Source organism: Corvus cornix, chromosome 1 (genome assembly GCF_000738735.6).
Source record: "Corvus cornix cornix isolate S_Up_H32 chromosome 1, ASM73873v5, whole genome shotgun sequence".
NCBI classification, from domain to species: domain Eukaryota; kingdom Metazoa; phylum Chordata; class Aves; order Passeriformes; family Corvidae; genus Corvus; species Corvus cornix.
The window spans coordinates 25817169-25839481 of record NC_046332.1 but is presented as its reverse complement, the minus strand read 5'-3'; the positions used below and the strand labels follow the sequence as shown (position 1 = coordinate 25839481).

General features: G+C 41.4%; 1 protein-coding gene across 1 annotated transcript in view; it reads right to left on the bottom strand.

The window, feature by feature from the left end:
* The window catches only part of NME7 (NME/NM23 family member 7), a 90369-nt gene that overhangs the window by 16389 nt on the left and 51667 nt on the right, over positions 1-22313 (bottom strand). Inside the window, exon 10 of the mRNA XM_039559322.1 lies at positions 19489-19590. Coding sequence (XP_039415256.1) covers positions 19489-19590 — 102 coding nt within the window. The remainder of the gene's footprint in view (positions 1-19488; positions 19591-22313) is intronic.

The window sequence follows — 22313 nt, the reverse complement described above, 5'->3', positions numbered from 1 at the left end:
GGATGGGTTGCCCAGAGCAGCTGTGGGTGCCCAGTCCTTGGAGGTGTTCAAGACTAGCTTAGATAGGGCTCTCAGTAAGCTGGTGTAGTGGAAGTTGTCCCTGGCTGTGGCAGGAGGGGTTGGATTCTGAAGATTGTAGTTGATTCTGAAGATCCCTTCCAACCCAAACTGTTCTATGATTCCATAGAGAAATTCCAACTTGTAATACCCACATAGACAACTGCTTACAAAAACATAACCAAGACTATGAACACCTGCTCGAAATTGGGCTAATCAAGCCACGTTGGGTAGCATACAGGACCCTTAATATTGCAGATGCACCTTCCTGGCACTTGTACTAACACAGATAGTTCTCATGTTAAGATCTTTGCAGCTCTCAAGCACAGGATGTGCTGTCCTTAGCAGACACAAACCTGTTGCCTTGCAGATTGCTTCCCTTAACACTGAGCTACTTGCTTCAGAACCTGACATTTGTGAAGTCCAGCTGCTGAACAACCTCTCAGTCTTCTCCTTTGACTCTGTGACTGGTGCCAACATCTGATCCCCTCTAAGGATCAATCCAGACTCTACATCTTCCTTTGTTCTTTGAAATTAACATTTCAATACTCTTCTGGTCTGCAATGCCAAATACCACCTCAGCCTCTCAGAGGTGTTTTTACTACAGCAGACACTCAGGTCCTCAGATAACATTCCTCCCCTACATCTTTACTGTGGTATTTCTCTCATACAGCAGAGAAGTGCCTTCATCAGCTCTCCCCTCCACCATACTCTTTCTTTCAAGCCACAATGCAGTCCTGTTGTACTTCTCTGCACTATCATCTTCCATTGTTGTCTTTTAACCCCTTTCCTATGCCACTCATGCACTTGGCCTCTCTTCCCAACACCCTGGAGGCTCTTCAAGCCTATCTCAAGCACAGTGAAATTAACCCAGTTTTCCCTCCCTAAAACCCTTTGGATGTTCTCCCATGAGTGCCTGTGAGGGGACAGGTGGATGACAAGCTTACACTACAGCTACTAGACAAAGAAAAGAATTCTTTCCTTGCCAACAGACCTCTCATCAGCCCCTTTCTGAACGGGCACTGGGTACATTAGGGTGTAATCACTTTGGAGGTGGCCAGTGGAGTTTCACTGCACCACTCCCTGGTGTTTGTTACAGTGTCACAGCTGGAGGTTACTGTTCCCAAAACTGAGTCATCAAACTGGATTGTCCATGCATTTCTTAACTTTCAGTGTCAAATGGGTTTGAAGTGACTTCATCAGTAGCTCTTGGCTGACCCGGAAAACCTTGCACAGGTACAAATGAGAACCAGTCCGTGATGCACAGTCTCTTCTGGGAATGGCAGTGAATGTTTTAAGCTAGTCCCAAAAGACCTCACAAGAGCATTATCTGACAACACCACCCTTTGCCCACTTTCCAGCTTCACCCATTTGTCATGTCTCACTGGACATTTGGACTTTAAGGGCAAGAACTTCTTATAACTCAGCAAGTCCTAGATATTTTCCTGTCATAACAATTAACCATTATTATGATCTGTTACCCACCTGGAAGACAATTAAACTGCTTTAATGCTTGAAGTGTGTATAACCCAAAACATGGTATGAGAAGTTTCAGTTCCTCATTGTTACTGTGTACATCACAGGTTATACAACATCTTTTGATATGAACGTCAAGGACATTTGACTGACACACTCAACATCAAACGAATTCTGCTTCAGAGGAAAGTTCAAGAGCTCACTTAAAAAAAAACAAGCCCCAAGGAGAAAAAACCCCTCCTCTACATGGTCCTCAATAAAGGCTTGAGATAAGGAAGTCTGCTGGAGAAACAAAAGTCACATGCCAGTTAACTACAGCTATGTGACACTTTAATCAAGCTTTCCTTCAAGCAACTGTTGATTGCAGTAACAACTAGTTGTCAGGAAGCCGACAACAGCACTGGAGCTTTCAAGCATTTTAATGAAAGTTTGGGAATACTAGAAAAAACTATCACGGCTATGAAACCTGTGGAAACAATTTAGAAACAGCTCAAGCCTAAAAAGCTAAACCTTGGCATTTTATATTCTGTTTATTTCCTCTCCATCAAAAACTCTTTTGCTCAAACTGTTCTGTCCTCCAACAGGTCCCAGAAAGGCTGCTTCTTATCAAAATTCCGCAAGATTTTCCTCGACTCATCTTCCTCATCAAACCCACTTTTCTTTTTTTTTTTTTTTTCCTTCTCTTCTCTCCTCTTTTGTTTTTTAAAAGCAACTATGGTCTCCCGACTTACCATTTGTCCTAATCTCTCATTTCTACTTCACAACTTCATAACAAAAGACCTCCTGTTTCTTCCTGTGGACTCACACTCCATCATTAACATGGGCAAAAGCTTCTGCTGTTGCACTGTGCAATCTCCTGTTCTTCCTCAGAATTTCAGTGCGGGTTGCTACACATTCTAGCACCCTCCTGAAACCCTTGCACAAAAAGGGACACATTCTGTTCTGCCTGGGGTTTCACTGGGTCAGAAATGCTCAAAAGTAGATCCTTCAACTTACACTGTTAGCACCTGATTAATAGGAATCCAAACAAGCCTTTCTTGCCATTAGTTAACAAACAGGATTAAACAGTCTCTGCTTATGTTTACATTGCCAGAAGAAGTACAATAATTGTAAATTCCAAAGTTTTACTATTCTACTGCTTTCTTACTACACCACTGGGGAAGCATGAAGGAACAAGGCCTCTGTAAAGGATGGCGATACGAAGAGCTGTACAGCTCATATGTAAGTGTCCTTGTGTATGTATGGCTGGAAATCTAGGGAATGTTTCAGGGAAGAAGAGAGTTCACTACAGAACTTCTTCCTCATAGCAAGTATTAATATACACTCTTCTGGTCCATGACAGGAAGCTTACCAATCATTTTATTTATAGAGCCTCATCTGCAACAAGAAGATACAAATAGTGGGCTTTGGGTTGGTTTTCCCACGCCCCACTTAAACCTTTTTCCTAAGCTTTCAGCTGAGTCTAGTTGCTGGAGTATGCATTTTGTGCAATGATTTTCCGAATTTTTTGGAAGGGGTTGAGAGTGGGATGATGGAGGAGTTAAGAGCAGCTACAGCTCTACCATATGCATGAGAGGAGAGTGGTGTGTGCATGCTGGAGCTTCATGTGCATGTGTAAATGGGCATGACACAAAACTGGCACCTCACACAAGATGACACTGTCTATGGCAAAACAAACCAGGGCTGCTGTACCAAAAGGCTTCATCCTCTTTGGTCTTATTCAGCAGGTTATTTGATTGTCCCTTAAAGCTGGGCTTTGATCCACAGATAGCCCTTTGAAGAGCCTTATCCTGTGCAAGATACAGAAGCATATATTTCATGTTTCTCTTTATCATGTAACCGTGCCCAATGCAACACTGTCTGTATGAAGTACTTAGCACATTTCTAAAATTTTTCTATTTCTACACAAGTGAAAGGAAACAAAAAAGTCACCAATGCCAGTAATATGTCAAAATCAAACTGAAAAAACCATAAACATATTCATAAGCAAAGCTCATTAACTGCTTTTCCTCCAAAAGGCTGGGGTTTTGTCACAGGCTGGATAGAAGTTATACAGAATAGTAACATGTATTCCAGCCAAAACTGCAGATTTCAAGAAAATTTAGCCAAAACTGCAAATTTCAAGGAAATCTGGCCAGCCTTTTTTTTAAGCACTGTCCTGAATACTTAATTGGGTATCTGGAAAGGCTGAAAGGCCAATGAATGGATCAAAATGACACAAAGGAACTTTTACAGCCTAGAACTTTGTTCTTCTTAAACATGAACTAGAACAAAGGAACCTTGAAGATTTACTGGTCCTCTTGAATGAAGCAGAATAAAAACAAGAGTTTGATCACAAACCTCTCTAGTCACAGTGTGCTCACAGGGCAGGTTCTTTCTTTTAGTTTTGCTTTCAGATCAGCAGCATTCAGAGGATCTCTTGGGCTGCAACAGACCGCACAGATCCCTCTACACCCTCAGTAACACAGTTTTCCTATTCTAGCTGAGCCCTGGCTGTGCGCCTGCTCCTCGCTCTTCTTGGCATTCCTCATTCATCACTCTTTCTGAAGGTTTTGTGTTGACTTGGTCTCACCACCTCTGCTTTCCCCACCCTGCCCTCATGAAGCTTTTTCCTTCTGCAGTTCTCCATGCTCTGCTGCCCTCAGGAAAGAGATGGTCCCTCTCTCTCCTTGAGGGTGCCAACTAACCCAGAAGGCAGAGCCAGCCTCAGGCAAACAAGCAAATGCCTTTCTCCTTCTAAGGACCAGCTATGTTCTTGTCAAGAGAACAGAATACCCACTAACTGTGAACAAACAAAATAATGTAAATTCCACCATGTACCTTGGAATTTGTCTGGCTGACCTTTAGGCACTGGAAAGCCTACTGCATCATCTGAGCAAGGCACCTGAGCTTCCTCTGTAGGGCATAAAACCCATCTAAAATAACATCTACAGCACAGCAGTTATGGAAGCTAAGGAAGGATAAGTGCCTCTCTCTTATCATCATGATAGCTCTTCAGGTGGCTCTTATTTTCAGGGCATTTTAGCACCAGTCATATCAAACACTGACGGTTGCAGTAGGGAGCTGGACAAAATACTCATTCCTACAAGCCATCACCAAGAGGTAATACAATAAAAGCAGTACAGTCTTCGTCAAGCAGAACAGGATACTAGACAAGCACCTCCTGTAACCCTGACTGAAGCTACAAACACCTTGACACTACTGTTACTGTGAAAACAACCTCAGCTGATCAGTCCAATAGATCCTTCACAAAAGTTTTCATCCAAAGACAAATGCTGAAGTGTCAAAATGAAATCTGTGGCCACTGGTGACCTTGTGCATGAAGCTTGCTTTAGCTTGCTTCACATGTTTTCTTTGCAGCTCACACTCCCTCCAAACTCTAGCCAACCACAGGTGTGCTTCCCCATTAGTTACCTCAGCTGTGCCCTGGTTTATGTCTCTCAGTTTCATGCAATAGGCCACTTGGTAATCAACATCAGCTGCTGTAGAACACAACAATTTTCTACTTCTGCAGCAATTCAAGGTCCAGTTCATCACCCCTAAATGCAGTACTAACCCTTCTGTCCATATTACAGAGAAAAATTACGTAAGATGGTGGTGCTGTTGCCACTGTAAAAACTTGAACTGGGGAAGAGTCTTGCCTTGAAACCTGCGGTCTGCCTGTAGAAAGGTACTTCATAAAGTTTCTAAATACAAAACCAGGTCAGTGTTAAAGAGCATGCAAGAGGCTTCCTTCAGCTTACATTTCACAAACCAATCCAGAACAGAAGTCACTTGTTGACAGTGACATGTTTTCTCTTTGTGTTCCACATGAGCTGCAGCAACGTTATGTACAAATACAGAGTCAGTATCAAAGGCTGTATGCAGACTTCAAGGGAGTCAGTGTTACCTGAAAGTGCTTTTGTACTTTCCACATATCACCAAAAAAAAAAAAAAAAAAAAAAAAAATCAAGCCAAAACAACCTCTGTTAAACACACACACTAAACTCTCCTCGTCTTTATCACAAAACAAACTCAAGAACAGTTGCATTTAAAGTCTTTATAATATTAAGCCTAACCTTGTCTCCCCTTAGCACTGTGCACTTCACCTAGACTTCCAGGCTGGCTTCTCCTGGCTGATGGTAGAATAGATCACTTACTGTCCATTGTGACAAGGTTCTCATACCTTTAACTGAGCCAAGTCTGTGTGCACGTAATTCTGTACTGCAAAGAGCATGGCTGTAAAGGTTTGTTCAGCAAATGAATTGATCTGATCCAGGCAACAGCAGTCAAATTTTCAATTGCAAGGCCTATAAAAAGTCCATCTGAGGCGCAACTCCTTCCAAAACCAAACAGTTTTGCAACAGTAGCAATTACTCAAACCATAGTTTATTTTATTATGTAAGCCTACTCTGGTCTGAGTAAAAAAAAAAAAAATCCATCTACTTTTCTGTTTATTTTAAAGTCAGCCAACCTCTGAACTACCAGTCTGAAGCCCTGTATCGTTGGAAGTTTTGTTAACAGACCTAAAATTATCTTCCATACTCCAGTGCTGGCAGTTTTCTGGAAGCTCACAAGCCTGTACAAGTTGTTACACTGTCTCCTTCTCACCCTCCATCCCCTCAGGCACTTTGATTCTCTCTGTTTCACTCCCACGCGTTCCCTACCACTCCTCCTCCCTGGCAGCCCAAAGGTTCTGCACCAGCTCTCTGCAGGTTCTCTGCTGTGGGCAGCAAGCGTGGCACATTTGCCAGCCTGAGATGGTATTTTCACTGGTCTTGGTGCTTCTGGTTGGTGTTTAAGTGATTCTAATGATAAGTGCCCTGCTCAGAAAGTTTGTGTGCCTATCTGCTATTGCCAATGTGCTGAAATTGGGCAGCCGCATGCCTGAGTTAAGTGCAAATTGGACTGGATGGTGAAGCCTTGAAGATAATTGAAATACAAAATAGGAATAAAGATAAAATATCCAGCTATCTTGTCCCATTATCTGGGTGCCATAAGCAATATTTATGTTACCGGACAAGCTGCAACAGGAAGCATTTAACAACTGAAAAGCAACTAACCCCGCAAGACAGCAGAACACACAGTGTGACTGTAAATTTCATTATTAGATGCTGTAAGTTTTACAGGTGAGATGGTCCTACTGGTGCTTTTCTAGTGCCTTCCAAAGCACCCACAATATCATCCATTTATTAATTCACCTGTAAAACAAGGACAAAAACATACCAGGCTGCAAAAGATATTTTGAGATTTTACTAATTCACATTAGCAAAGTATGTGAAGAGCCTCCAGTAAAAGTCACTATGAAGTTGAAAGACATTATTTTTAGTCTGCAAATATTTTGGCCAATTTTTCCCAAGTAAGAACAAGAATAATTATAAATTACATTTTCTTCTGAATTTTTTTGAGATTAGATTCTACATCTGCAAAGCAGTCCAGGTATTGGAGCTTTACACTTTGAAAAGTAGAAAAAAACACTTCGAAATTCTATTTTGAATTTGAGACCTGCCAAGCTGAACCAATTTTGGACCATCCACTTTAGCAGGAGATGGAGATGGATTGACAGATAAAACTCACATGACTGCTGCAAACCCTGGAGATCCTTTTCATTTGATTCTTAGCATGGGAGAGACCTTTCTCTTCCATTCTGTGCCCTAAAGCCTCTCCAGTGCAACCTTGGAGGCAGCAGTGTTGCCATCTTCCCACACAGGTGTGAGCAGCCCTGTTCTGACAGAAGGAATCACACATTATTGGTGTTACAACTTGTCCTGGGTTGCAGTGTATTCTATTACCATCCTCAGGAGCTGTTGAAACCAGGTGGGGCAGTGTTTCCTTGCCTCCTCCCCCCAGACTATCTTTCTGTTAATTGCCCATCATTGTCCTGCTGCCTGACTCAGAGAGAACTCCCTCCGGACTATCTTCTGTTAATGAGCCTAATCAACACTTGGCCTCATGACTCATCACCCCATTGTGAGATGCTCCACCCAGAGGGAGGAACCAAGCATTCCATCCTGGATATAATCTGAGATTCTGAAGACCAGAGACAACCTTTCTACTGGATTTCCAGAGGACAAGAGTTACACAGCCACCACTGGACCCTCTGAGGAAGAGCAGACCCTTTTTTCTACAGGATCACCGCTTCAGGAGGACTGCAGCCACTATTTTACCAGACTGCTACCACCACCCTGCCTAACAGGGACTCAGGTTGTATCTTGACTCTGTCAGTTTGAATCAGTGTTTTCTTTTAGCTTTTTTTTTTTTTCCTTTTCTTTAATTTCCCCATTAAATTGTTATTCTGACTTGGTGCCTCCCACTGGTTTGTTTTCAAACTAGTACACAACTGTTTTTTAAAAGCCCCTGCCCTGTTCAGGACTAGCTGTATTAGCCAGTGTGCCTATACACACTAACAGATGGTTCTTGGCCTGGAAAGCTTATAGGAAGAGACCCAAAGAACAGAAGATAGCAGAAAGGACCCCATTTTAGGGAGTAGGAAATCAAGACAGTGAGACAGTAATTTTCTAGGGGCACAAAAGAAATACATATTTCACAAGAATCACAAGTTCAGTGTGTAACTTTTAGCTCAGATCTTTAAAATCCTCAATCAGTTCCTCAACTGTTCTTTCTCCTTGATGTAATGCTGCTTTAATTCTTGGGTAGCACTCTGATGATAAGCCACGGTCTGCAGAACTCGGACCATACCATGTCACCTATGGGAACTTGAGAGCTGCCATGGGAACATGAAGAACTGCTGCTCATCCATCTTCCACCCTGATCATGTTCTAGTCCCTTCATGTGGGAAGTCAATAAAAGCAGAGAAAGGAAAAACTTCTTATTAGGAATGTTCAAGGGAAGTCCCATGTACACATCAGATGCAGTCTATCATACTGTAAGTGAAAGAAGCTGATAAAAATGCGGCTCAGGTGGCCCTGCAGCAGAGCAGAGAATGTCAGCCTGAATCAAACACACCAGCAAGCAGCACACCAAATTATTCAGCAAGTTCACAGAAATTGAATTAATCATTTTATATCCAGCTTCTAAAATGCTTTTGTTTAGTTAACAATATTCCCCAGGCAATGAGACCAGTGATACATACTGAAAACTATTGCTGCAGTTTTTCTCACAACTACACTATGGCTGTCAGCAGCTGATGAGAGGAGGAAGAATAATAACAACAACAATACCCATCATCATCATAAATGCAAAACCAGACTACCCCTTTTTGTTACAGAAGGGAAGGCTTAGGCCACAGTATTCGTTTTCAGCCACTTTGAAGCCTTCATTAATGTAGTTCAAGCAGAAAATAACTGCAAATACAGAATCACAGAATAAGCTGTCTTGGAAAGGAACCACAAGGATTGTCAGTCCAACTCCTGACCCAGCACAGAACACTCCAGGAGTCACACCATGTGTCCAAGACCATTGTCCAAATGCCTCGAGCTCTGTCAAGCTTGGTGCTTCCCTGGGGAGCCTGTTCCAGTGCCCAACCACTCTCTGGGGGAAGAACCTTTTTCTAATATCCAACCTAAACTTCCCCTGACACAACTTCAGGCTGTTCCCTCAGGCCCTGTCACTGGTCACCACAGAGAAGAGATCAGTGTCTGCCCTTCCTTTTCCCCTCATGAGGATGTTATAACTGCAGTGAGGTCTCCCCTCAGTCTCCTCCAGGCTGAACACACCAAGTGACCTCAGCTCCTCATATGGCTTCCCCTCAAGGCCCTTCTCCATCTTGTATTGTGGCTCCCAAAGCTGTCCTCACTCGAGGTGAGGCTGCCCCAGTGCAGAGCAGAGCAGGACAATCCCCTCCCTTGCCCGGCTGGCGATGCTGTGCCTGATGCCCCCCAGGACAGGGTTGGCCCTCCTGGCTGCCAGGGCACTGCTGACTCAGATTCAGCTTTCCATTGACCAGGACCCCCACGTCCTTTTCCATGGCACTGCTCTCCAGCATCTCATTCCCCAGTCTGTCCATAAATCCAGGGTTGCCCCATCCCAGGTACAGCATTTGGCACTTTCTCTTGTTCAACTTCATATGGTTGGTGACTGCCCAGCCTTTGAATTTATCGAGGTCTCTTTTTGGGGTCTCTGCCTTTGGGAGAGTCAACAGCTCCTCCCAGTTTAGTATTATCTGCAGATTTGCTTAGTGTCCCTTCCAGCCCTGCATCCAAGTCATTTATGAAGATGCTGAAGAGCACAGGGCCAAGGATGGAGTCCTGCAGAACCCCACCAGTGACAGGTCACCAGTCTGATGTCACTCCATTCACTGTAACCCTTTGTGCCCGACCTGTGAGCCAGTTGCTCACCCATCACATGATGTGTTTATCCAGCTGTGAACTTGGCACTTTCTCCAAAAAGGATCCTGTGAGAGACAGTGTCGAAAACTTTACTGAAATCCAAAATACTACATCAACTGGCTTCCCCATATCAATTGGATGGGTCACCTTGTCATAAAAGGAAATCAGGTTTGATAAGCAGGACCCTCCTCTCACAAAGTCGTGCTGGCTATGACCGATGACTGCATTGTCTTTCAGATGTTTTTCAATACCTCCCAGAATAATCTCCGTAACTCCAATTTCTCTCATATAACAATTTACCATCAAGACTACTTAAGATACACTGTGATCTGCAGCTCCTTTCCTGTTTGGCTATTACTAGGCTTTACCATCAATGTATTGACCAAGCAGAGCCTGAATAAGAAGTCCTCTGGGATAAGAAAAAAAGAAAAGTAAGCCATGCACTTCCGGGAATTGACTATTTACTCATAATATGCTGACTGAAAAACATGAGACCTTCTGGGACATTTACAGTCAACTTCAGGATACTCACAATAACAACATCATCATGGTTATGTGGAAAAGTTAAGTGTTCTACCTTTTGCTACATGGTTATAACTTTCTCTATTGCACAACTTCATCAAGCAGCTTTGTGTGTTGATTCTTGCTAACTGCCCTCTACAGAGCTCTAGAAAAAGCCCTTGCAGCCTGTTCTACCACATTCTACCTTGCTTTTCTTAAAAATTCTACCTTTGTTATTTTCCTAGCATTTTTTTAAAATGAAATATCATTCATATTACTTCATAACTTGCAGTATTTGCAACAGCACTACATAATCAATATGTTCCAACCAGAGGCTGGGACGAATTCAAGTGAAGGACAAGGCTATCTACAGTCGACAAAAACCTGAGTCAGGCATGTAAGCAAATGCTCTTAATCTATTCAAATCAAGGATTCTACAAACACACAAGGTCACCATGACCAGAATGCTAAGAAACTAAAGAAGGAGAAAATAGTTGTTTAGTGCAGTAACAGTGTAATTTTCTTTCCCAGACAGAGTGACCTCGAAACTTGCCCTGTCTTTTGGAAACACTGCTCCTGTTTTGCGACGAACAACTGAAGCTGTAAGGTTTTTTTGGTTCTTTTTCTAATGTTTCTTTTCTGGTATTTTTATTTTATATATTCAAAAACATTGCCGTCCAAGGTAAAAGAGTGATTTGCTGTCTGCTGTAACCAAACAGAACACACGGGAAGCAAAGAAAACAGCCATGTAGACTGAAGTAACCCAGAACCATAATATTCTCAAAAAGGCTCTTACCTAGTGCCTTTATGGACTGAGTATATTAATTAATCTAGTCTCAGAAACCTCAGAAGCTACAGCAGAACCTTAAATAGAACAGTCCAAAGGAAAAAGGAGAGAGGAGAAAAATACTCAAAAAATGAAAAGAAAGGGAATCACCAAGGAATGCAGACATCCTCTGACTGCAGCAGAACACCACAACCTAAAAATTCTGATGATCAGCTATTTGTATTGCTGACAAAGACTGTTTTCATGAGGGGGATATACTCTTATTTTTAAACAGTACTAAAACCCTCCCACAGGCCAGGTAAATCACATTGTAATCCAGTGCAGCTGTGAGAAAGAAGCCCTGGAGAGAACCCTGCAGGCTACCATTGATCAACCTAGCAGTGTAAAATTACACTGTATATTTGTCTATACTAGGCTGGTATCACACGATCAGCTGCTATGTTAGAAGCCTACCTCTTTCCCTGTAGTGGGAAACAAAACTTTTCCCTTTAATCTGTCTGAGATACGTAAGCAGAGATACAACAAAGACATGGTATTTTGAAATGTATTGATTTAGTGTTATTTAAACACAAAACAAGCAAATGCCAAAAGAATCTAGGCCAGCACTTCTAAAACTTTGTGTGGTCACTTTTAAAATAAAATAGGAGCCATCAGTACGAGATACTAAATCTGTAACACCTGAAGCATGGCATTTATTCAAAGTTTGGAGAGAACATTACCAGGAAGATGCAATGCAAACAGGATGTGGAAGCATTAATTTTTGCAGAACAAGACCTGCAGATGGACAGCTGTTACCAAAACTCTGTGCAATCAGAAAAACCCCACCTCCTCAAGGCTGAATAGACAATTTATGTAACTCACAGCAGTTATAAGAATCTTGTGTTCATCACAGTTGCTTAAAATAACCACTTCTTTAATAACACACACCTACTACTTTGGGATGTGCTCTGTCTGAGTGCAAAGGGAGCCCGTATGATTTCTAAGCCAGTCTTTCATTCTTCTTTCCCACCTACCTAGGGATGCAATTAGTCTTTGTGATTTCAGATCAGATTAAATGTCTTCATGTGTCTGCAGAGCTGAACAGTACCAAGGCCTTGACCAAAAAATTTGAGTTTTCTTAAAAAGAAAATATTCTAGGTGCGGCTTAAACCCTTACCAAAACGGCTAGTCCTGTGACACTTTGCAGGAAAAGGCCCAAAAACCTAGCTCCAGGATACCCTGGCACACTAGCCATTCTGGAGAGTAACTAGGTCAGCAAGTCAAGGAAGATCAGCAACCCATGCTGTAAATACTTTGTGGCACAGCGCTGCTCTTGTTCAGTCTCTGGGCTCATGTTAAGCTTCACTCCTATTGCTAAAATAGGGCAAGTTATTCCAGCTTGGAACCAGGCAAGAGGTATCCTGAAAGAAACATGTCAAAGCCAGAGACAGACTGACAAAAGGGAAAGACAGGAATGTAGATGGGAACCCTGAAGCTTCTGAAGTTGATGCTACTTTCCAGGAGGACATATAGAATCTTTGACAAAATGTTAACTTCCTGCAAATGTCCAGAAATCACAGTTGAAAAGGTATCTTGTCATCAGGGGATACTAAAATATCGTAGTGTCAGGTAGCAGAGGAAACTGCAGAAAAACCCCTACTATATAGGCTAGAAGGGCTTTGGTAATCAACTAATTAAAAAAAAAGGCATTGCAGCAACTGGAAATGAGATGCAAATATACTCTCAGTCCTCTCCCAGAGGGCACCAGCACCTTCTCTCCAGAGGATGAAAGCAGCAGACTCTCCAGTATCATGCCACTCTGGTGGCAGTGGGCCTGGTAACAGACAATGCAGTATCTTTTATTAACTATTTTACCTAATTATTCTAATTTGGGATCACTGAACTCAGGTCCAGTGAACTCACATCCAGTATGTATTTAGGCAGCAACAGTTGCATTGATAACACATTCAAGTTCAGTTGCTCTGGAGCCGCAGACAAGGAGTGGCAGATAAAGCGGCTTTTTTCCAACTGTAACCTTGCCAACATGCCTTAATCACACTGGATTTAAAGCAGAGTTAGGTCTTGAGGGCTCTGTCAATATTTAGTCTCCTGATGGAGACTGTCAGTCACCACTAATAACAGCAATTTTCAACACATAAGCACCTAGCCATCAAGAACCAAAGTGAGCCTACAAGCTCCAGCTCCACATGACACTGAACAGCCATCATACGACAGCAACCTTGTAGCAATAACAAGCACATCTAAAGGAAGCCACTCGCAAGGAAAAGGCTCCTCCACTACTACTGCTCTGATTTTTGTTCAAATCTCTGCACAAAGACATATTGCCCTGAGCGGGAAATCCCTCTTCCCATCAAAGGACTGCCCATCACCTGAAAAGAGTGGCTTGGAGAAGAGAGTCTGCAAGAAACAGAGCTCTAAGATGGTCACCTCAAAATTGTAAGCAGATCATGTATCCATGCCACTACAAAGCACACACACACACACACACACACACACGTGGTCAAAGTAAACAGGGCAGCAGGGGTAGGGTGGGTGTCAGGGCCTGCCAGACCTCAGCAGTACATACTCAGAAGCAAAAGAAACATCAGGAGAACTTACTATGAACACTGAATTCATGCCTGTAAAAATTAATTCTTGGATTCTTGACTCTCAGCTGTTCCCAGGGCTACACATAGCTTTGAGAAGAAGAATAAATAATTATCAGTTTTGTTCCTGGTGCAGCCAGTGCAGACTCTGTGCATTTTAAAACTAGGAAAGCAACTCACTGCCACAGGTGCGGTGTTTGGCATCCACACAGACACAGGCTTGCTTCTGTCAAGAAGATGTAATACTTTTGGGGGCAAATTTCAAGTCATACACCAACATACTGACAGTCTAAAACAGTAGTGACAGCTCACAGTTGCAGTCACATTGCAGCTCTGGGTCATTAGAGCACAGCTATCTTAGCACTTCCTTTCTTCTAGATCCCCTGCCTGTGCACAGACAGGTGACATGGAACAAGGCAGGAGAAGGCCTGAACCTACAGAGCCCTTGGGCTTGAGGAATCAGCAGTGTCAGCTCAGAAAAAGGGGGCTGCACTAGAAGGAAGAATCCAGCTCCACAGAAAAAAACTACCCTGTCTCCCAGCTAAGAGGCCTTAGCTCTGCCTAGAACACTTTTTCATAGACCTGCAGAGGCTAATACAGAAATTAAAAACTGAAAGGACAGAGTCAGATGATTGACCCTAAATAACATCTAAGCAATTCAATCATGTCTTTCCCACTGCTGGCTTAGACAGCAGGATATTGTAACTGGTATTGATTGGTCCGTTTGCTACTCTAGCTGATAACAGTCTGTATCTGAATGAAAGTTTTTATTTTTATTACATGACTCAGACTATCGAGCAGATAATCAATTATATTAAAATCTTCTTTGTTAAGGAATTAGATTTTAAAAATCTTATTTCTCTTGAAAGACATTATGTACTTCACTGTCAACACTCTCACCAGGGCTCACTAGGCTATAGGGAGAATCCACACTGAAAGAGCTATAAAGGTATTACCAGAAAATGAGTACCCGGAAGCTCAAAAATAGCCTTTATATTCCTTTACATCTTCCACTGAATTATTCTTTATGTGGTGCAATATGAAAATGTCGTGCTGCTAATGCAGCTCTAGGAACGAACATGAACATTTTAGGCCTCACACTTACATATTTTTCAGTGATAGAGATTCACAGGAGCTCTATAGAAACAAAAATCTTACAGCAACAGCGCTCTTTGGCTCATACTGTTATCTCTATTTAACTGATGTGATTAACTGAGGCAGAAAGATATTGAACTTTTTGTCCAAGGTCACACAGTGAGGTCAGGAATGGAGCTAAAGCAGACTCCAGCTTTTTCAGTTCACTGGTTTGTTTTAAACCATCTAATCTCCCTTTCAGCTCTCTCATGCAAAAGTACAAAAGACTTGACACACTGTTACGCTTAAAAGTGCAAATCCCCAGTGCAGAAAGAATGCAGGTTAGGATTTAAAGCAAGTATATGAAAATCCCTTTTCAGCCCACTGGACGCAGAAATATTGCAGCACATCCCATCACTTTAATAATATCTCAACAACAGAAGGCACTTGACTCACGTTTAGTGTACTGCCAATTCCAAGTAAAAGCTCTTAGGAATACCAAAAGCTATGCATTCAGCCAGGAGCATGTACCTGATGTAGACTCCTGGAATCATGTATTATAACCAACTTTTAAATTTGCATATGAACAAAGTTAAAAAAAAAAAGTAATATACCTAATTTCTACAGTATTTTTCAAATGTTTTATGCATACTAAGTAATCATCTTGACAACTCCATGCCAAATGTTACCAAGCAGCTATTTCAACACAGAAGCTGCACAAAGATGTGAAAACTAAAGCTATAGCTTCAGACCTAAGTAATAACAGAAAGCCTCTAACTGCTCCAGAGGCCAAAATATACAAATATTAGTGAAATGAAGTATCAATGCCAGCAAACTCAAGCAGTGACAGGATTCCCCCTGGCCACCATCCCCTTGTTCCAAGGTTTTCCATTACAGGTTTTGCATCCTGGTCCATGTTAAAGAAGGCCAAATCAATGCACAACAGGTTGCTTTTTTTCTTCCTTACTGAACTTAAACAAAATAGCTTTCTTGATAATTCACACTGTGCTGCATTTATCCCTCCCCCTCCAAGTATTTTCACTTCTTTACGATGAAGAAGAAACACAACTTCATTTCTGTTGGACTTTGGTTGCAGTTAGTAACTTTTATTTCTAAGTGATAGTGCATACTGAAAGTTCAAAAGACTCGTGTTCTGTAAGAGTCAGATTTAATTAACTTTTTAAGTACTCTTCCTAGCTTTCTACAGCACCTACTGCTTTGCCATAGGTGTAATTTTTTTCTTTCAATGTCAGAACTGCATCAGTAGAAACAGAGTGAAATAGCACCCAGCAAAAAATGCGTAATTTAACAACCTGGATAGCAAGATTTGACAGTGTATTTTTAAAAAGAGCTTAAATGGTTCAGACACACCATGAGAGTAAGTGGGACTTGAAGTAATTTTAGAAACCCCATTCCTATTTGTAATTCAAATAACTAAATAAAAGTCCTCAGCTGCTCATAGGATGTTAGCATCTCAAACATCATAGCTATGTGTGCATAGCAGAGCCTGTGGGTGCTTCTCCTCCTTGAAAAGCTGCAGTCTTGTGTGACATTCAGAGACCTTGTTTCAACAGCCCTTATTAACATTGCAAAGAAACATCTTCAGGATGGGCATCAGTATGACTGCTGGCCTTTTACAGGGGTGCTGCAAAAATAAGTAAAGAGTAAATAGCTGTTTATTACAGTAGATGTGGAGGGAACCTTCCACTTCTAAGGCCCACATATTAGCCCCAGAGGCAGACCAGGACAGAGAGAAAGGCACAGAGGGACACCAAGAGCAAGGTACACAAGTAGTCTGGGACCTGGCTAGAGACTGCAACTGGAGGACAAGAAGCATCTCGACTGGACTACAGAAAGGCCTGAGGTGAGACCACCAATGGCACAAAAGAATGAGCTGCATTCCAGGAGCTGAAGCCAAGTGTGATTAAAGAGGCTGACAGCTCACCAAGAGTACAGTGAGCCAGCCAGCTACTCAGTAGGAAAGTGCCAGTGTACAAGAAGGATGCAAGGAGCAGCAAGATCTGCAGAAAGGCACATACCCTACTGCATGTACTGTCTACTGGGGACAAGTGTTCCACAAGGCAGCAATCTGCCACACTGAGCCCTTCAATCAAACCACAGCAATTTTGGGAGTGAGCACGTTCAGCACAGCTCCTTACAGAGAAGACTTTATCCCACCACCTGCTTTCCAGATCCAGTAAGGCTCTTCATACATGACTACAAAGAGGCTCAAACCAGGTTTTTGTTTAGTTGCCTTCCCTACTACCACAGAGGAGGTTTTAATAAAGTATTTATAAGCTGGTTTATAATGAAGGATATTTTTGGCAGAGAGCTTTACTGACCCGCAGTGCTAACAAAATATTACCTGCTTAGTGACAATAGCCCAAAGTTCCATTTCATTTTTAGCATTATACACTTGGTATAAATTGATACCTTATTAAAGTATAACCCTCAAAAGAGAAGAATTCTAATTCTTTCTTCAGCCCTAAACATCCTGCAAAACCAAGAACAGACTGAAAGGGCTGTTAACATTCACACCCAGTTTAGTTATCTGACTTGCCACAAAGTAATTATTACATTTGTTACATATTTAATATATAATTAACAGTACAGGTGATTGGGAAAGATTCATTATATAAGTCAGTCCAACACCTTTACTCACTTCAAACAGCACTTTGCCTTGAAAGCAATGACAGTGATTTCAATGGCAAATAGGCTACTCTTTGACAGGAGCCGAAGTGACCCAAACAGGTCCATTTTTGTAGTGAACTTGGTTTTCTCCTGTGTTTATAAACAGACTGCACATATATCATGACCTAGCATATACAAACAGACAAGTTATAAAGAGACCCGGACCTCTCAATGATAATGCACTATTGCATGACACTTAGATGTACCTTAACCACTAGAATATCAAGTCCAAATTATCTTCATGGTCTGTATATAACCTCTTTCAGTAATGAAACTGCTGTTATGGTTTCTGCTACTCCTATTTGAGACAAATATTGGAGCCACAAAGTGCAGCTGTGAGCTTCTCCAACAATTCCAGTTGGGAATGACAAAAGCTGAGACACCTTAGCCCCTTTATCCTCAAGGACAAGCTACAAACACTGTCTGAAGAGACAGATTAATTTCAGGCAATGATTAGTCTTGAGAGCAGCTGTAGTTACTGTACATAGGCTTTATGTGCTTGGAGAATCACTTAATTTGCAATTGTTACAGAAAACAGTGCACAGAAATATAACACAGTTGCCTGTCTTCCAAACATACCATTAGTGGAACTGCTCTGAAGTCAGAGTCCAAAATTTACAGCCTCTGCTTCCACTAGAAGCAGGTGGGTACTCATTTTCACTTCACAAGTCAGGCAGTTAAACCATTCCAGGGAAGCACAAACAGCATCAGTAGGTCATTGAGGAGCAAGAGATCTGGGAGACAGGAAATCAGTCACCTCCTTTGTGGTTTTCTTCTGTTACCCAGAAAAGCCATCAGTTTATACATCTCTCAGTACCTCAGCTGATCAACAGCTGCATACACACATTGTATGGTTATGACAGTTTTTCGTGTGAGTAAGGAAAACCAGTGAATTTCCCCTTGTATAGGAACACTTGTCTTTCATAGCCAAAGGTGCTGGGATGTTTGCAAGCATAGCTTGATTTTAATGTATCAGGCATTAAACAAGCAGAGACACAAAAAGGATGTAATAGGCCCGAATAAAATGACTGCATCTTTGAAAGTTTTAAAGACCAGAAACCTTAAACATGAGATTTGAAACAAAACTGAAACCACTATATTGTGTACATTACTACTGATATACCATCCTGCAGTTAAAACTAAGATAAATGGCTTATACTCTGTTTACAAGATGCTAATCCAGAAGAGAAATATTTGAATGCTACCAAACAGAAGAGGTAATAAAGGTTTGGATAATGCCTTTAACCTGTGCTTTCTATAATGGAAACTCTGTATCTGAAGAAAAATATACCCTGAATAACTTGTTCTCCCCTTCAAACATTCGTCTGTGTGATTCTTTTCCATGAACACTGGTAAATTCCCTCAAGTCTGCAACTAAAACATCAAATCATAACCACAAAAATATACAAACCCTGACTTCATTGCCTGCATCTTGATATTTCACCTCATTGTTCTTGTGTATACAGCAGCCTTTAACAAAAACCTGCAAATTTTTTGAGACAGCACTTAGGCCTGTCTTCAGATTGCACACAGCATTCACACATATGTAACTATCCACCTCAAGAAATGAAAAAAAAAGCTAGAAGCAAACAGTTATGAGAACTTTGACACCCTTTTTTGTTTGCATATTTCTGAAAATCTAAGGAACCTATTCTCCTTTCAGTTTCATCCTAGGAGAATGCCACAGACTGCAGTGAATTAGCACTTGATTCCACCGGCATCCACAAGCAATAACTGCTCATTCCAGGGCTCTGAAGCCTTGTATTAGAATATTTGTGAATCTTTAACAGAGATTTTTGCCTAGATAGCTTTCCTTTCACATAAATGTCATCATAGTATTTTATCATCTGGTTTAGGTAAGATCAGAAGGGTTGCTAAAGGATTTGCAGATTGGTCCACCAAGGCTAGCATTTGACCTCTGTAATAAGGTAATGCTGACATGTTTCTAATGAATGCAGCAGGCATGCGGCAGCCATACCACACTTTGACATTTTAACTCACTTAGCACATCAATTTTTAAGCTTTATTTATCAGTCAAGAAAGTACTTACAGGGTCAGAGGGACCACAGAAGTCTCTGAACACTTTTGAAGGATCGAATTGTCTAATCTCCATTGCTATGCAAGGGCCTGAACACAACTCTGAAACCATCTCCTGAAAGAGAAAAAAGACAGAAAAAAGTTGAATTTCTTTGGGCTTTAGCAAGGGTTGCATTCCTCCCCAATACAAGGCCCAAACTTACAGGACAGAAACAACTAAGAAATATTGGTGCATTTAGGCAAGCAAGGACACAAAACAAAGACACCATTAGTATTCACCACAAAAGAAATGTTTTCCATTTTGCTACTTGGTTTAGAAGGTGGAAATTGAAAAAAACTGGATATTCAGCTTCATCAGGATACTGAATAGCATATAACAGCATCCACAATAGTTTAAATTCTTTTGTAAGTACATCCTTATTGATCTGGACCTAGATTTCATGGCAGTTATCTCATAACTTGTCAAACTAGACTGAATCACTGGAATGCACTTTGCTGGGTTTTAAGCCTAAAAAATCACGCTATGTTCAGCCAGTTCCACAGGCAGCAATGTACTTTGCAGTGTTCCCTACCAGAAGCACAGTACACAGCCTATATCTGTTTCCAAATATACACTCTCAATGGCTTTAAGTCATTAAAATGTCTCCTGGGTTTTTGGTTCTCACTGCCTTTTCCTCGAAGATTACTACAGAAGCTGAAACACACAAGCCAGCAGAATCTGTGCCTGTGGCACAACCTGTTAGGGAAAGGGTCCTGGTCTGGCAACATTCTTGTGATGTACTAATACTGGAATCTCAGTTACACTGAAATCATCTGTTTCCCTGGAGTCTCCGGGAGAGTAAAGAGACATCGTGAGCTCCGCGTGGGTGATGAAGATGGGTCTTAGTTTTCATAAGCTTAAATTAACTCTGGGCATTAGTGCCAATTTGGAGTTCGTTAATTAGAGGTATAGGTTTCACAAGCAGAAAGAATCTATTTTGATGTTCTAGTCTGACTTCCTTTTTAAAATCATGCCCTTATAATTGCATACTTGTCTAGAAATCTGGGCAGACAAGTTTTAAACAAATCAGGACAATTAAAGGGATCAAAAGCAATGAGGAAAGAGGAAAGGACAAAACATGCACAGAAAGTAAGGGAGGACAGGTAAGGACTAACAAGGTGCTGCAGTCATGCCCACCAGCCATGGGCAGGTTAAAGATGAGCCATGGCAAAGGAAAACAGCATCCAGAGTGGATGAAAGAGCAGAAGGAAAAGAAGAACTAAGTCCTTCCCTCCTTCTGTGAATTGTGACAGAAAATAAGTACACAATGACTCCGAGTCAAGCAGCACTGTTCCAAAAAGTTGCTATCCTCATAATGGATTCCATGCTGAGAATATGTGCCTAAGCTCCCCACTCTGAATTTTATCCAGTGCCTATCATCAACCAGATCCCAGGAAATCCCACTATTCCTCAAGGACATGAGAAGAGTGCAGACTCTCATGCTCCACAGCATCAAGAAATATTATAATTCCAAAAACTGTGTTATTCACCAACAGATACTCTGTTCAAAACAGGTCAAAGAGCCACGTATTTCATTCTGTTAAGAAACAGTAAATTGCCACAATGTCACTACTCTGCAGAATTTCATTACATTCTGTCGTCTAAACAACTGTTAACTGGAAAGCAGAGAAAAAAGAGGTTTTTAACTTTAGTTGAATCAACTCTTTGCAATTCCTGCAAACTGTGGTTATTCTTGTTCCTCCCTCTTTTATTGTTTCTGTCTCAGCATGGACATCCCACCAACAACGGCGAACAACATGAGCAAAGTTACTCCTGACTCCTTCATTACAGCACAAAGCTGAGACCTGAACACCAGCTGCCATCAGGTACAGCACACAGGCAGGTGGTTCTGTGTCAGACAAGCCTGGTCTACTTACACAGCCTCATCAGGTCCAGAGTTGAGTTTAAATAGCAAACACTCTTCGTCTGGTGAGGCTCCCAGTTCCAGCTACATCAAATTTTCTCTAGTAAATAGTTCATTCGTCAAATAGCATGGTTTGTGGTCAACCAAAACCATTCCTGGAGGGGGATCAAGCTCAAGGATTTTTGATTAACAAAGTGGATTCTGAGCTGATAAAAAATAATCTCACTTCTTTTTCCCCATTTTCTATTCTGGCTAGAGTAGGAAATACAAAGCAAAACAGCACAAAAACTAATCAACAGTATGTAAAATCCCATGTAGGAGATACTAACAAAGTTAAAATTTTGGGATTTTGGGCAATTGTACAGCTTTCTCTTTTCACAAAGTATTTCATATACAATGTCAGACCTTTATCTGACTGACAAAGAATAACCAGAAGAAATGGAAGTACAGTTTTTTAAAAGGATTTCTGGGTGCCAGTATCTTTTGTGATTAGTTATTTTGGAATGATAAATAAAATTCAGATCAAAGCAGATGGTTTGATCACATATGGTTTAGTCACATATATAAGAGGTCATATTCTTTCTCCAATATCCTATTTTGTAACATACTTTTTCCTGTTTGGACTGCACTGATGATATCCATGGCTGTTCCCATGTGTGCCTTCTCCAGAACCCTTTACCATCGTGATTAGCTCTTCCACGTTTTCCTGTTTCTCAGATATCCTGAGTGCATGAAGATATTGATTTGATTTCTTTTCAGCTGAGCCAATCCAGCACACATAGCTTGAAGAACAGAGCCCTAGATTCTCACTTTTCTTGATATCACCTAAAATGTATTTTATTTATTGACTGACCTTGTTTAAATGTCATCTTCCCTTCTGAGTAACTGTCCAGTTAAATTATATAACTAAAATTTGCAGCTTGTTAGAGGGTTA